The following is a 16,718-nucleotide window of genomic DNA, read 5'->3' on the forward strand; positions in this document are numbered from 1 at the left end:
TCAGAGACCAGAGTCTGCGCAGTAGAGACCAGAGGAGGGAGAAAGGCTGTGGAGAGACCGCCTACTTATTTAAATAACCCCGCCCTGAGGGCTGCCTCGCGGTCACAGACTGCAGAGCGGGGCGGAGCGGAGCTGACGGTCTGTTATTGGTCCCGCCCATAAGCAGCCCTTTTACCATAACCACACCTTTTTTGAATAGAGCCGAATAAAGTTATAAAAACCGAATTCTGTGGGGATATAAAAATTTGACAATATAAGCAGAGGTTACACTAGCTGCTGCATTTAAATAATGGAGGTAGAATTACAGTATATTAGAAAAAAACGTGATTGAAAGTTGTCTGTTTTGCCATTGAAACCTATGAGGATGGGTGGAGTTACACAGCTTTCTGCAGCCGAACAGCAGGGGGCGCCCGACCTGTGGTGGCTTCACTTTTAAGAGACGATGCTCTGTCCAGCTATATACAGTCTATGGTTACTACCTGATTCATTATGTGTTCCTTTATGGTCTGGATCACTTTACTATTCATTTACAATGTAGGATGTAGGAAAAAAGTAACAAGTACTGTATATATTCAGGTATATACAGTTTACTCTGGTTCAGTATATTAAGAACTTTACAATATAGTCTAGAGTCCTGTCTAAAAGAAAATAATGAATAATAAAATTGAGTTACATACATCTGTATACATCTGTTTATCAGTGAAATACAAGTTTATTTATTAAAAACAAACATCATTGTCACACTGTCTGTAAATCTTAGTACATTAAAATGTGCATAGTATTGTGAAAAATCCCAATGTGTTACATGAGTTCCTCTTGTTACCTGTATGTATTACTTAGTGAGTGTTTTTTATTAGGTTTAAATTATTAACAGAATCATTTCAAACCCAACTGCCTCCCCCTGGTGGAAAAGATGAGACCTACACTGTCAGTCATTAGATAGTGAGTTTTTAACTGTAAGTTGATGCGATTATAAAATTATTTTCTTGATATCTCTGCATTTTCTGGCTATATCAGACACAAGTAACAGATATGAAAAGCTGATGATCAGCTGTATGCATTTGACTGTAAAATAAACTACATATACGCACAGGCAGCTTCTATTGAAAGGCATTAAATATGTGCGTAGTGAGGAAATCATCTTTCATCTCCTCAGTCCAGTTCTCCAACCTAAAACACAGAAAACAACATCATATCATTAATATCATATTATAACAGCGTTCTACACATTTAACACAAACATTCATTATTAAATAGTTTAAAGCACATGGATATTACTGTACTCATTCATTTAATTGCAGAACACATGCTACATTTATTCCAAACTGATGGAAAGGTCTGTTATTGCACATTAAAAAAGCTGATTTACATAATTATAGTACACTAACATAGGTGTATATATTTAAAACTGACATATGGGTAAATATAATGTTAAGTTACCCATGAAATAGAATTAAATTCAGCGTAAAAGACTTTAATTTATTCTTAAAGCAATTAATTCACAAATTGGCTTTGCCAAACACTCACACAAAGCAATCCAGACTGTTCTCATACAGAGTTCCCCAATGGTGGAACAAACTACCTTCCACTACCAGATCAGGAGAATCTCTCGCTATCTTTAATAAACTCCTGAAGACAGAACTCTTCAAAGAGCACTTACTCTCCTAACACCTCTAACTAACTACCTTCTACTACCAGATCAGGAGAATCTCTCACTATCTTTAAGAAACTCCTGAAGACAGAGCTCTTCAAAGAGCACTTACTCTCTTAACACCTCTAACAAACTAACTACTTCTAACCTCATTTCCTTCTTCCCCTCCTTCACTCCTCTATCCTATTATTCCCCTTTGTCCTCCTTTTATCCCTATCCAAAGTTGTTTTTACCTTTAAACTTATTTTACATTGTACTTGACAATGGCAGCCAAAAAAAGCGTCTGCCAAATGTAATGTAATGTAATGTAATGTAATGTAATTAAGACGAATGGTTCTTTAAATGTTTCAAGGTTCCTGTGTGAAAGTGGCAATTATATATTATACACCGCGGCATTAAAAAAAAAATATATATATATATAATAAAAAATACATAATATAATAAAATATTTGCCACTTAAAGATTTATTTTGTTTTCACATTTATGTTGTACTTACATTTTTTTAAGATTATCAAACATACTTTAATATCAGATAAATATAATCTAAGTAAATATAAAAAGCTCTTTTTAAATGATGATTTAATTTATTAAGAGAGAAAAACCCATCCAGCTCCCCTCTACCTGTGATTAATCACACTTTTTGCAAACCAAAATCAGGCCTGATTACTGCCAGACCTGTCGAATCAAGAAATCACTTAAATAGAACCTGTCTGACAACATGAAGCAGATAAAAGATCTCAAAAAACAACACATTATCCCCCAATCTGAAGAATAAAAATAAATAAAAAAAACAGACAGGAAAACAAAGTAATTTATCATCTATCAGTCTGGAAAAGGTTACAAAGTCATTTCTAAAGCTTTGGGACTCCAGAGAATCACAGTGAGAGCTACTATTCACAAATGGAGAAAACATGGAACACTGGTAAACATTTTTTGTAAGCATGTGGCCTACTGTAATTACTCCAAAAGGACATGAACAACTCATCCAGGAGGTCCCAAAATAATCCAGAACAACATTCAAAGAACTGCAGGTCTTACTGGACTCAGTTAAGGTCAGTGTTAATGATTTAATAATAAGAAATAATAAAACCTCAGGAAACCTACACCACTCACATTGATAACTAATAAACTAATAAACAGTCATTAGAGGGGATTTATCCTCATACATGGACTGTTGTTATTTTATAATAAACCTTATCATACTGTAAACTAGGGCTGGACTAAAATATGGATTTTTTTTGTGTGCAATACATTATCAATACTCCCTAAGACTTGCACCCAAGTTTGACTTAGATTAAAAGTACTGCTTCTTTACTCTTTTAGAAGAATATTGGTGTATAAATGTATGATTCCTATTATTTGTGTATTTAAGAGTATTTTATCCTCTTCATTAACACAGTCTTGCTACGTATCGAGTATCACAAAAAACTAAAAACACTTCAGCCGTCAGCTTCAGTGTTTATAGTGCCCATCCGGAGTAACCGGTTCACCTGCTTTTCTGAACAGAAGCCTGAGGCCCTCAACAGTTCATGTGTTTTCAGATGTAACACTGAACAGTGAAACCGATCTTATCTGGAAGTTTTAGACTTTAAATGTCAACTGCTGCAGAATCAAAAAGGAACATTTCAATTTTAAGTAAAAGAAAATTCTGTCTGAAATAAGAAAAATTAATTTAATTTACCACTTTTTTTCAGCGCTGTATCAATTGAACAATCTAAATGTACTGTTTTCGAAAATGAAATATTCATTGTTTAGTACAAATGATTCAGTATTTTCATTTAATAAACACAAAAAAGTGTTTAATTTGCATGTCAAACATTAGGTGCACCTAATTGCAATGAGTTAGTTAGAATTAGTTGCAATGATTTGATTTTTATTCAAAAATCTCAGCTTAAACTTTCTTAGGAGCAATTTAAATTAATTAAATAAAATTAAAAAAAACTCACTAGCCTACAATCTTACTTTATGATATACGATAAATATAGTTTGCTTTTTTTTTAGATATAGATTAAAGTTTTAAATAATTGAAACAAGTAAGCCATCAACCAAGCAGTACAGTGCTGCTTGATTTACGACCTGTCCGCGTGTCTTTGCTCTCGTAACAACGGGAAAAGTACACCTTGTACGGCTCGTAACACACAAAATACATGTACTAATTTTCTTCTTTCCTTTGGGTGTGTTTTGCTATTTTAACGGCGCAGCTACCTGGACGTGTCCAATGCTTCTCAGCAGAGAAAACTGACCTGCTCGTTCATGCTCATATATTCTGTTTATTTGTTTATTATTTGTTAAAATATAGAGCTGAGTTTGTGCTGCATGTTTATGCGTGCTTAACAAGCAGGGTTTGTGCCTGTGTTGACAATTCCCTGCCAAAATAGCAATGAACGCCTGTCTAGGTTGTATTCAGTCAGCAGAGCACCTGTGTTTGCTGCTGGCAAGATAGCAATATGCCAGAAATGTACCTGAACACACCTTATTTCCAGATCACCATGCCCATCAGCGTAGATACAGGGGTTGGACAGTGAAACTGAAACACCTGGTTTTAGACCACAATCATTTATTGTCCCGACGGTGAGTTCTGGTGGAGTTGGGGTGCACATTGAATTCTGCCATGATTTGATCAGCCGTGGTTTTATGTTTTTTTAATACAATCCGGGTTAGCACCCGAACATCCCTTTCAGACAGCTTCCTCTTACAGCGTCCACAGTTAATCCTGTTGGATGTGGTTCGTACTTCTTGGTGTTATGCTGACATTACCCTGGATACCGTGGCTCTTGATACATCACAAAGACTTGCTGTCTTGGTCACAGATGCTCCAGCAAGACGTGCACCAACAATTTGTCCTCTTTTGAACTCTGGTATGTCACCCATAATGTTGTGTGCATTGCAATATTTTGAGCAAAACTGTGCTCTTACCCTGCTAATTGAACCTTCACACTCTGCTCTTACTGGTGCAATGTGCAATTAATGAAGATTGGCCACCAGAATGCTCCAATTTAGCCATGAAACCTTCCACATTAAAATGACAGGTGTTTCAGTTTCACTGTCCAACCCATGTTTAATATTCACAAGCATTGTTGCTATTGAACATTTCAGACATGCAGGAAAGGAAACTTTAACGTGATCTGACTTGTTTTTATGTCACTGACCTGTTCATAAAATATGCTCAGATTTCAGGAATTCTACAGTGAACCCCTCCTAGTCGTTCCACAGCACAGACACAACCCACACCCTGTTAAACACCCTCAGGCAGGACATACTACGTGAGATTAGACCTGTGTAAAGGTTCCTCCTGCCTTTTTTTCTTTATCTTTATCTTAACAGATTTTTTTTCTTCTTTTTATAGCAGCCCAACCCAAGACTCTGGACTCAACATGTTCATTAAGAGGGTGGTGTAGCTGTTATTAGTGTTTTACAATATATGTAGTTGGACAAGTGTATATGGACAACATGTAAGCTTCATAATAGTCTACTACCACTGTTATCTGCTATGCTATACTAATGTACTAAAGTGTTTATTTCCATGATTATAGTCATACGAAGTTATAAAAAAGGTGACAAGTTAACTATATCGTTTTACAAGAGCTAGCTAGTGGCTATATGCTAAATTAGCCTCAAAGCTCCAGTACAGAACCAAAAAAGTAATCCACCCACTTCAACAAGTGTAGATATTTTAATTTTAGTGTTAAATATGGATGTGTGCTAGGGCTGAACAATATTGGAAAAAAACGGCCATTAGGATATATCTTGCTGCTATGCAATATATTAAAACATTAAAATCTAGAAAAAAACAGAATATCATTAAAAAAAAGAGTGTATTTATTTCAGTAATGCACAAATTCACAAAATGTGAAAAACATATATTATATCGATGTATTACACACAGAGTGATCTATTTTAAGCATTTGTATTTCTTTTATTGTTGATGATTATGGTTTACAGCCAATGAAAACCCAAAAATTAGTGTCTCAGAAAATTTTAAAATGATTTAAGACATATTGGTACTAATGGCAATGTGGACAGTGTGCCAAGTCCTGCTGGAAAATGAAATCTGCATCTTCCAACCATCACTGATTGTAGAAACTTCACACTAGACCTCAAGCAGTTTCGACTGTGTGTCTCGCATCTCTTCCTCCAGACTCTGCTCCCTTTATTTCCAAATGAAATGTAAAATTTACTGATGATCAGTGATGGTTTGGAGAGACATGTCATCTGCTGGTGTTGATCCACTGTGTTTTATTATCAAGTCTAAAGTCAGTGCAGTTTTGTTTTCCCACAAAATCTTACAGCACTTCATGCTTCCCTCCTATGATGAGGATTTCATTTTCCAGCAGGACTTGGCACACTGCCCACACTGCCACAAGTACCAATTGGTCTTATATACTATTCTAATTTTCTGAGACACTGATTTTTGGGTTTTCATTGGCTGTAAGCCAATCATGAAAGAAATAGACACTTAAAATAGATCACTCTGTGTGTAATACGTCTAAATATGAGTTTCAAATTTTAACTGAATTACTGAAATAAATGAACTGTTCAATGATATTAAGTTTTTTTGAGATTCACTAATATATTGCAAATATTAAAATGATGACAACTGCCTTGCACAGGAAGCTAAAGGTTAAGGTGCTGGACTGGCCAAGGATGAATCTAGACCTAAACCCTATTGAGCATCTGTGGGGCATCCTTAAACGGAAGGTGGAGAAGATCTCTAACATCCATCAGCTCCTTGATGTACAAAGTAATGCCACTCTTAGCTGATATCTTGGTAGGTTCATGAGGTAGAACCATAAATGGTTCTTTAACTAGCTTAAAAACGTTCCTACGGTTCTGAGCTCTTCTTTTTTATCTGCTTTTTCTTCACTCTGTGCTCCACCTCGTCACAAATAAGTTGGGTTTGGCTTTTAGATCAGGTGTTTTTGAAGGCCAAACACTTTGTTATCTACTAACTAATTTCATATGTGTTCCTTCATAGCGTTTAACGCTTTAATATTAACCTACAATGTAGTAAATAATACAAATACAGAACCAATAACTATAAAAATGTGTCCAGATGTTTGACTAGTTCTATATAAAAATGTGTCCAGATGTTTGACTAGTTCTATATAAAAATGAAAAAATGAATTTTTCAACTGATTTTGCTAGATGTGAATGATCTGCAAAGGCCAACTGAAGGCCATTGCTGACTAGCTGATGTCTCACAGATTAACTCCACCCATAGACACTCATAAAGAAAGATAGTTAGTTGATAATTACCTAATCATCATCGCTCCCGGAGGAAGAGGATGAGTGGCCGCCCTTTTTCTTGTGCTCCTTGGGCTTTTTATGCTCCTTGTGCTTCTTGTGCTCTTTGTCTTTACTCTTCTTGTGCTCCTTGTCCTTGCCTTTGTCTTTGTCTTTGCTCTTGTCCTTGTCCTTCTCCTTGTCCTTCTCCTTGTCTTTGCTCTGTTAAACAGACAGAAGGGATGAGCAGATCTGTCCTTAGAGATCACAAACTGCAAACATGACGAGGTGCAAAAAAACTTCAAGAGCAGCAACTTTTAAAGCCCTTTTAAATATATTAATACTGCAGCTTGAAGGATAATGTTAACTGGAGAACCAAGGGAATTGTGATAAGCTGATAAACAGCTAGTTAAATATATAATATAAATATATTATTTATATAAATATTTCGTTTTGTAAAGGAATCCGTGTTAAAATTGTTGTATCTCTTTTTATAGTCTACTGTTTATATTCTTCTTATATTTTCTGATAATAAAGTCTGATTTCTTTATATATTGTGTAGTTTTGTGGGACAGAGTAAACCCAATACTAACCAAAGCCTCATTTTAAAGCCTTAATGTTTAATATTATATGTACTCATAACAGTAGTGTAAGTCACAAACCTATATAAAAGCCCACATATATATATATATATATACACACACACACACACACACACACATATATATATATATATATATATATATATATATATATATATATATATGTGTTTTTGTTTTTTGTTTTTTTTACATGGAAAATTTAACGTGGAAAGTATGTACTTTTTAAAATTAAAATATGTACTTAAATACATACTAAATGTACTATTTTGGAACAACTTATGGCAACTTACGTATATTTCAGTTGTAATTAATCTATATTTAAACACAACATAAAAGCATTAATTTGTAACTTTTGAGTTCTTTTTTAATACAACTCTGCGACCTTAAGCAGATTTAATTGTGTTTTTTAAACACCATTTTATATACATACACTTGAAGTATATTGTAAATGTACTACTTTGCATATTGATGCACATATTGTGTACACCTTATTGCTATCGAAAAAATATAAAAAATACACTTAAGTGCACTTTAAGCAGTATTTAATGCCAATACATGTATAATTTCTATCAAAATAACCTATAATTTAAAGCATATCGCTTGAAAATGCATTTTATGCAAATACAGAAAAAGTATATTTAATTTGTATTTTAATAAAGTATATTCAATTGAAAATGGACTTTTAGTATTCTTTACGTAATTTGAATATGCTTTTAATGCTCTTAAGTATACTTCCTTTTCACAAGGGCAGCCATGCAAAAAAATAGTAATAAATTATAATATTAATAAAAATACAGTGATATACTGTGAAACAGTCAGAATCTTAAAAAAATAGTGTAATTATATACATTTTTGATCATACTGCTCAGCATCATCATAGATCAGTAATTGAAACATTCAGCGCTATGAGGCAAGTTTAACCCTTTCAGACCTGAAATATCTCCAAACTAAAAGTAAGAATGCTGTTTTCTATCTGTAATGCACAGAAAAAACTCTAATATTCTACTATAAAATCTATATAGCAAAAAAAAAAAAAATCCAATAAACTCAATTACTAAAAAGTTTATTTTTATTTATATTACATTGGAAGCCTGTGTGTGATATTGTATGTTTCATATTGACCTTTTTATTTCATAAACCATCAAAAACATGAATAAAATGTGTTCTAACTCACAGTTAATTACTAAAATTAGCTGTTACTTTGCCTCAATGGTGCTAGTACTACTGTTTTTTGTTTTTTACAGTGCAGTGGGCGGAGCCAAATTATAGTTCGATTGGTTTATAAACTTGTTCATTGGCTCATTGGTTTATGATTTATTCTGATGGACAACAGCAGATCTTAAACAAAAAATATATATATAATAATAAAAAAGAAAATACATGATGTCCATTGTAATGAATGTATGGTTTGAGAGGGTTAATGTTTAATCTACATCTAATTAGCTCACCTTCTTATCTTCAGTCTTCTCTTTATCTTTCTTTCCAAATCCAAATATTCCTTCCACCTGCTGGCCTTCAGCCTTCTTCACATCACCTCCCTCTTTATCACAAGCTAAAAGAGAGATACAGAGGGATAGAGAGAAAGAGAGATGATTATATTATTATTATTTTTTTTGTTAAACTTGTTTGTAAATGTTATAAAGTATAATGTTTTTTACCTGCAGTTAGGTCGAAATCCATGTTGAAGGTGTGTGATCAGTCGTCTGATCTCCTCTGAGACACAAGCCTACTGAAAAACATCCGGGAGACACACCTTACAAAAAAATGCACAAGCCCCGCCCACTGCACCAGGACTGGCCAAGCAGGAATATACATATAGCCAATCGCAGCAGTGGAGGAAGGGCTTTTCTGTGTACAGGTAAAGCTGGTTTAGCTGTTTTTTTTTTTTTTTTTTTTTTTTTACCATAGGTACATAGATACCTGTTTTTTTTATCTAGAAATGTAAACTAGTATGTTAAACAACTCATTTTTTTAGTAACAAAAAACATCCCCTCTTTTTTAAATAATGTATGATTTTTTTTTTTTCAAATGAAGTATTTTTTGTCTTTTTCTGGTTAATTTGCTTTCCTTAAAGGCCCTGAAAAATTGCTACATTTTGTACACTGGATTTTGTACCATTTATGATTATTTACCGGACCTAAAGTGCTTAACTGACAAAAATAAAGGGAAAATGTGTAAATATAGTGTATACATATATTATTTGTAAATAAAATAAATTGTAAATGTAAATTTGCATGTTTAAACGAACCTACTACTAAACTGAACTAAGCTACATATATTTATACAGCATATATTTAAACTGTAAAATGTATAATCTATAACTTATTAACTTATATTTACATTCAATAGTAATGCAGCATCTTACAACTACAATAATACATAATATACAGTACATAGAATATAAACTAAATATAATTAGATTATTTAAAAAAAATCATTCTGTTTATTTTTACATAGATGTTTAAATAAATCTATTTTAACTATATTTATTTATTATTTAATGTTACCTTGAATATTGCAAAAGTATAAACCCTCCACTAGGTGGGGATATAGGAACAGGTTAGTGTATCTGCAGTGTTTAAATGAAGGTTTAAGGGAGGTGTTTGTGGGAAGGTGATGGAAATACCGAAAAGGTAAGTATGTATAATCATTTAGGAGTGTTTTTCGATCACCTGGACCTAATCTATCTTCCACCACTGGGTCCAGGGCCTACCGAGAATCAAGAATGTTTTTATTATTGGTTTAATTAATTTATTTTCTACATTGTAGATTAATATTAAAGATAATAAAATCAATTAAGGGACACACATGGAATTCTGTAGTAAACAGTAAAAAAGTGTTTGTCCTCCACATTAATCTCCTGATCTAAACCTGATGAACTGAGATGGTGATTTGAGGTGATTTAATTGGGATGAGCTGGAGCTTCACAGCGTGAAGGAAAAGCAGCAACTATTGTTCAGCACCTTCAGGAACTCCTTCCTTCAAGACGCTGAGAAAACTATTCCAGGTGACTCTCCCTCATGAAGATGCTGAGAATAAAATACCAAAAGTGTGCAGCTCTGTCCTCAAAGATAAATGTGATGCTTAGAAGAATCTAAAGATACATATTCTGTTTTTTTTTTTTTTTTTTTGACTTTTTGTGTTCCTGTATAGCTTTAATATAGTGTTCCATATTAAATGTACGTGTAAAATATAAAAAAAATCATATAAAGAACACAAATTATATGAGAAAAAAGGTGATTCCAATCTTTTGGAAACACCTTTTGTAAACAGATTCATTATTTTATATATATTACTATATATATATAAAAAGTTTACGCATTAAAGTTTTAAGATGGTATATGTTGCAATGCTCATTGCTATCTTACACCCTGCCAACAGTCTATTTTTACTCCTTCCACCGGCATCGTGCTTTTGAATATATGTACAATGATGGCAAGTGCCACACTCATTGGTTTATTGCATATAACACCCAAAACACAGCCATGATTAATTAAGAGAGTCGAGTCGCACAAAGTGTACTTTTCCCGTCATTATGATAGCAAAGACACACTGACACGCCCCCTAAATCAAGCTGCATGGTACAAAGATTTACAGGTTGCCTATAGATCACTGTAATAGCTCCCTAAATGTGTGATCTAAAGATATTTACAGGTTCAAATATTCTGAGATACTGACTTTTGTGTTTTCATTAGCTGTAAGGAAAATAGTTTGATGATTATACTTCAGTTTTCGTGAAATATCAAAGATTTTCATACCTTGTCCAAGGCAATGCACTTTTTCACTCTTTTCAGCAGCAGAGAGATATTTTTTATTTTCCATATTGCTTGAAACCTGTGGCCTGTTTAATAATGTACAGTAGAACAGTGCATTTTGATTTATTTATTTGATTTTTTTTATCTGAGACAAATATTACATGCAAAATAATTTGGAATACAGCGAATAATATGAGTCTCACTTTTTAAAATGTAATAAGATGCACCTGTAGAGAAACTCTTAACCTCATTACTCTAATAGTTTTATCAAGCGTGTGAATATTGCGTATAAACATCAACACAGAACAACACGTTTTATTTCAGCAGGATTTGTTTTTATTCAGAAGCTCTTGCATATCATATCAAACTGACTGAACGCTAAAAGAAGGCACCCATGCGATTCATCACAGTGTGCATTCACACTGATACACTCTCACAATGACTGGCAGCTCGCCAGCGCGTGGTGTAAATATAATAGGTGATATTGCAGCTAAATAAGGAAGGTGTGTTGCCAGTTTGGCTTACATGTATCTGTGTTATTAATTAAGATAATTAGAACATGGCTTTTGCGCATTTTGAGCAGTGCAAGGTGTACTTTTCCCGTTGTTACAATAGCAAAGACACACGGATGCCCTAAATCAAGCTGCACGATGTGCGGTTGGTGGCTCACTTATAGATCACTAAAATAGGGCCCTAGATGTGGCAGTTTTCGATGTTCGATACTGATAACAATATTGATACAATATTGAATCAATATTGATTGATTGTCTGGCCATACAATACCAATTTGATACTATCTTCTCCCTCTGTTTGATAATGCATGTGTCTGGATGCACTTAAAGGAGAAATTCAGTGAGAAATTGACTTGGGTTGTAGTGAAACATGATAACGAGTATATATACATATATATATATATATATATATATATATATATATATATATATATATATATATATATATATATATATATATATATATATATATTAGATTGTATTTTAAGGAAATCTTAAAGTTCATAAACTTTTTTGTAGTTTTACAGTGTCAACTGTCAATGATCTCAACACCATTATGCTTTGTTGTTGCTAGCCTTGCAGTTGTTAGCTAGCAAGCTAACACAACAAACTACAAACATAACATTAGCAGGCCCTCATAACCAAAGGTTTTCTACATTTTAGGAGTTCTATCAAGTGAATCTTCTGATTGCAGTGTTCTAATGCAGAGGTCTGCATTTATATAGTTTTTACCACTTGTTAGCCCCAAAAGATTTCTCCTACAAGCTTTACTGTAGCCTTACTTTAGCTAATACAGTCACTTTAAGGTGATGTCAATGAATCCTCAAAAAAAAAAAAAACACTTAGGCAAGTCAGTCCAGATGTAAACAAAAGCAGAGGAGCATTTTATTTATATATTTTTTATTCTATCATAATACTTCAAACAAGCCGCCTATTGCCAACCCCTGCCATAGTGTTAGCCTGTTGGCAGCTATGCAAACTTTAACACTTTTACACCTGGCTCTGAAAGGATATGGCAAGTGACACGCTGATTTATTTTTTTTTTTTTCATGTTAACACACCCATGATTAAGTAAGATAATTAGTTTCGAGCTGTGCAAGTCATACTGTTCCCGTTGTTAAGGGGGCAAAGATACACCGACACACCCTAAATCAAGCTGCATGGTGCATGGTTGAGGGCTTACCTGAAGATTACTAAAATAGGACCATATATGTTCAGTTAGTTCAGTAATTATCATTGTTAAAGGCCCTAAATGGAATGTGTTTGCCCTGGAGGTCAAGAACTGTGCATTTGTGCAATTGAGTAATAACTGAATGAAATGCAGGCTAGATGAACTGGTTCTTAATCCTGACTGAACTGACTGGTTTTCCTAACTTCCTAAGGCTAACTTAGCTAACAAATGCTGTAAGCTAACTGTGCTAACTGTGCTAAGATATTCAGTATGCTTTAATAGTTATAGTCAGTGGCATTAAGTTATCTAAAATCAGCATGTAAGACTGGTGGAGGAAAACATGCCAAGATGCATGAAAACTGTGATTAAAAAACAGTGTTATTTCCCCAAATATTGATTTCTGAACTCTCAAAACTTTATGAATATGAACAAGTCAGTCAGGACATGATTGATAATTAAAACAGTACTGAAATTAGAACTTAAGCATCTTCCTCTGTTTATTAAGAAGAAACACCATTTGTGTAATAATTAGCAGATCATAATTCCTGCTCGTTCACTATTTTTTACGAAGACTCCTCTCTGGTCCTACGTGTTGACTTAGCGTCTGGATTGGTTGAGGCATAAGCTCCACCTCTCAACCTGCCTTCGCCCCTAGGACTAGAGGACCCCGCCCCTTCCATCAGGCCATTCCGCCCTGGGTCATCTGGAAAAAGCTTGGATCTCCCTTTTTCTCTCTCTGCTTCCTCCCTCTCTCTATCCAGCTGCTGATTTCCAGATGTTTCCTGCAGTGAATACATAACAATATCCATATTGTTATGTTATATTGTACTACAGGCTGTACTAATTAAGAACAATCAAAAATATTCAGTAGCATCTCCCCATAATAATAGTCCAGATTTGGCAGGTTAGTACACAAAATATTGCAAAGTCCAGTCGTGAAATTTGGGATGCTGCTGCTGACTGAGTTTAACCTAGTCACACCCCATGGACATTATTCAACCACTTAATTCTTTACACTAACACCTCCCCAACCTCACTTACATTCAAGTACATTTACCCATGATTGGGTATTCACGTATTCTCTTTTCAGAACTTTATTTGTTACGTATACATATTTATATTTCTATGACACATCAGTCACTTTTATAATCAATGTCATTGCTCAGTTAATTATTTTTTAATGACCATTAGCAACATCTACTGCACTGCTCTGTTTACAGATAGATCTTTACCTTGTATATATATGTTTTTTATGCCCTCATATATTTTCTATTGTTCTGTGTTTTAATTTATGCTGTAAGCTAAGTGCTAAGTATTTGGGCAGTTAGCATCATGCTAACTGTGCTAAGATATTCAGTATGCTTTAACTTACAAACTGTTACCTATGAACATGGACAAGGTCAGCGTAGAAAAAATAGGAGACCATTTGATGGTTATGTGTTTCTTTGATTTTATCAAACTGAAAACCTCTGGAATATAATCAAGAGGAAGATGGATGATCACAAGCCATCAAACCAAGCTGAACTGGCTGATTTTTTGCACAAGTAGTGGCATAAAGTTATCCAAAAGCAGTGTGTAAAACTGGTGGAGGAGAACATGATGCCAAGATGCATGAAAACTGTGATTAAAAACAGGATTATTCCAACAAATATTGATTTCTAAACTCATTGTTAGAGGTATGAAAGCTCTGCATCTTTTTGTTATTTCAGTTATTTCTAATTTTTAGATGCTCTAAATGACAATATTTTTATTTGGAATTTGGGAGAAATGTTGTCTGTAGTTTATAGAATAAAACCACAATGTTCATTTTACTCAAACATATACCTATAAATTGCAATTGGCCCCTTATTGGAGGACGGCTAGACTCCTGTTTTAAATAGAAAAGAAATCATTCATTGAACAGAATAGTCAATTGCTCTGCTTTACTTTGCTCAAGCTTACATTAAAATTCCATAGAATGTTCATTTAGACATCTACTATTTTCTAATCTTTTCTAATATTCTCTAGTTCGCTAAATCAAAATCTGCTAAAGTTGCCCTCTTTTTAAAGGTCACTCTGAAGCTGGTGGATGTTTAGTTTTTGTCATTTCTCTTAAATTGGACAGAATGTGAGACTGTAAATGTATCTTTCCATTCTCCACCATCACTCTCTACAAAAAGACTGGCATTATTCACCTTTTTCTTCTTGTCCAGACGTCTCTTTTTCTTCTTTACCGTGTTCTTCCTCTTTTTCTTCCTCTTTCTGTTCTTTGTATCCTGCTCTTCGCTTTCAGAAGCTGAGGTCCTGACACACAGTGAAGAAATTGTGGTGGCACTTTATTTAAAGGGTGCAAACTACTAAAGTTACACAAACTATGACAAAAATCATAAGGAAATATTTAGTAAACAGAAAAGTGTTAAACCAGCATATCTTTCAGTTAATAGCTGTGCTGAACTCGTCTTGAATTTATTTTATTATGAATAAATTGAATTTATTGCTCCTCTTAATGTGTTTGAGAGCATCAGTATATTAATGTATATTATGTATAATATAAAAGATTTAAAAACATTTTTAAAATATGTATAAATAAATAATAATAATAAAAATGCCGTGATATACTGCACTCTAAAAAACAGAGGTACGATATGAGTACTTTTTTGTACTCAAAGGTACACTCTTCATAATTGTACCCTCAAAGGTACAATACTGGTCTTTACAGGGTCAGATTTGTTCCTTCTGAAGTACAATGTAGATTCTAACAGCAATAAGTACAAATTTGTACCATTTAACCAGACAAAAGGTACATTCAGTATGCTGTATTACTGTACTAATAAACAATATATATTTTAATTGCACATTTTTATTTGAAAGCCAGACAATTTTGGATCATCAAGTTTTTGACCCATATTTAGTTGATGATAATGTTTATAATCTTTATAATCTTTACTGGCACAAAAACCATGGGTACAAAAAAGGACTTTCACTGAAAGGTACTTTTTTGTACCTCAGTATAAGATACAGCCCCAGCGACAAGCTTTGTACTCTTTTAATTTTTTTTTTCTTTATTTTTCTTAGTGTGTGTGGAACTATTAGAGTCTTGAAACATACCGTGATATACATTTTTGGTCATATTGCCCAGCACCATCATAGATCAGTAATTGAAACATTTAATGCAATCAGGTTTAATGTATAATCTATATCCAATTAAATTACAGTGTGTAGTAAATTCTTCTATTACAGATGTGGATTAAATGCCTGTAGAGTGCCTGAAGCTAACCACTATCTTCATTCTTCTCTTTCACTTTCTCTTTATCTTTCTTTCCAAATTCAAATATTCCTTCCACCTGCTGGCCTTCAGCCTCCTGCACATCATCTCCCTCTTTATCACGAGCTGAGAGAGAGAGAGAAATAGAGAAAGAGATACAGAGGGATTGAGAAAAAGAGAGATGAGTGAGTTAATGTTTTTTAAACTTGTTTTTAAATGTTATAAAGGATATGTTCTTTACCTGCAGCTAGATCCGAATCCATGCTGACTGATTAGTCATCTGAGCTCCTCTGAGACACAAGCCTACTGAGAAACACAAGCCCCACCCACTGCATCAGGATTGGCCAAGCAGGAATTCACATATAGCCAATCACTGCCAATCAATGCTGTAGAGGGAGGGTTTCACTGTGTACAGGTAAAGCTGGTTTAGATGGGGTTTTCTAGCATAGATACAGAGTAGCATATAAATTATATATTTATCTATAAATAATTAAAAAATAGTATGTAATATATATGGTCCAGGCAATATGCTTTTACATTCTCTAATCTTATCAATGACT

General features: G+C 33.8%; 2 protein-coding genes across 4 annotated transcripts; both read right to left on the reverse strand.

The window, feature by feature from the left end:
• Positions 1-692: 692 nt before the first annotated feature.
• On the reverse strand, positions 693-9,240 carry LOC103038769 (splicing regulatory glutamine/lysine-rich protein 1). 2 transcript variants are annotated; one of them, XM_007247676.4, is made up of 4 exons: positions 9,135-9,239; positions 8,925-9,028; positions 6,908-7,096; positions 693-1,170 (listed from the first exon to the last, which is right to left on the reverse strand). In XM_007247676.4, the coding sequence occupies exons 1-3, from the start codon at positions 9,154-9,156 to the stop codon at positions 6,908-6,910; spliced, it is 315 nt and encodes a 104-aa protein (XP_007247738.2). In that variant the 5' UTR covers positions 9,157-9,239; the 3' UTR covers positions 693-1,170. The 2 variants fall into 2 exon arrangements, with proteins under 2 accessions (XP_007247738.2, XP_049322968.1); XM_049467011.1 differs by lacking the exon at positions 693-1,170 and adding an exon at positions 2,278-2,326 and having other exon boundaries at positions 9,135-9,240.
• A 4,146-nt stretch (positions 9,241-13,386) lies between these two features.
• LOC103038464 (protein FAM133B-like) lies at positions 13,387-16,470 on the reverse strand. 2 transcript variants are annotated; one of them, XM_015605446.3, is made up of 4 exons: positions 16,400-16,470; positions 16,242-16,284; positions 15,089-15,197; positions 13,387-13,696 (listed from the first exon to the last, which is right to left on the reverse strand). In XM_015605446.3, exons 1-4 carry the CDS (start codon positions 16,419-16,421, stop codon positions 13,478-13,480), a joined length of 393 nt encoding a protein of 130 aa, XP_015460932.2. In that variant the 5' UTR covers positions 16,422-16,470; the 3' UTR covers positions 13,387-13,477. The 2 variants fall into 2 exon arrangements, with proteins under 2 accessions (XP_015460932.2, XP_007247737.2); XM_007247675.4 differs by having other exon boundaries at positions 16,238-16,284.
• Positions 16,471-16,718: the final 248 nt, after the last annotated feature.

The sequence above is a fragment of the Astyanax mexicanus genome, chromosome 18 (genome assembly GCF_023375975.1).
Source record: "Astyanax mexicanus isolate ESR-SI-001 chromosome 18, AstMex3_surface, whole genome shotgun sequence".
NCBI classification, from domain to species: Eukaryota; Metazoa; Chordata; class Actinopteri; order Characiformes; family Acestrorhamphidae; genus Astyanax; species Astyanax mexicanus.

What these genes read in the sequence shown, in the direction of transcription:
- LOC103038769 (XM_007247676.4), bottom strand. Translation starts at nt 9,156, where the DNA reads ATGGATTTCGACCTAACTGCAG. An exon ending in GGATTTCGACCTAACTGCAG is followed by an intron (nt 9,029 to 9,134) that starts GTAAAAAACATT and finishes TCTCTCTTTTAG; the next exon opens with CTTGTGATAAAGAGGGAGGT. An exon ending in AGAAGACTGAAGATAAGAAG is followed by an intron (nt 7,097 to 8,924) that starts GTGAGCTAATTA and finishes TCTGTTTAACAG; the next exon opens with AGCAAAGACAAGGAGAAGGA.
- LOC103038464 (XM_015605446.3), bottom strand. Translation starts at nt 16,421, where the DNA reads ATGGATTCGGATCTAGCTGCAG. An exon ending in GGATTCGGATCTAGCTGCAG is followed by an intron (nt 16,285 to 16,399) that starts GTAAAGAACATA and finishes TCTCTCTCTCAG; the next exon opens with CTCGTGATAAAGAGGGAGAT. An exon ending in GTCTGGACAAGAAGAAAAAG is followed by an intron (nt 13,697 to 15,088) that starts GTGAATAATGCC and finishes TATTCACTGCAG; the next exon opens with GAAACATCTGGAAATCAGCA.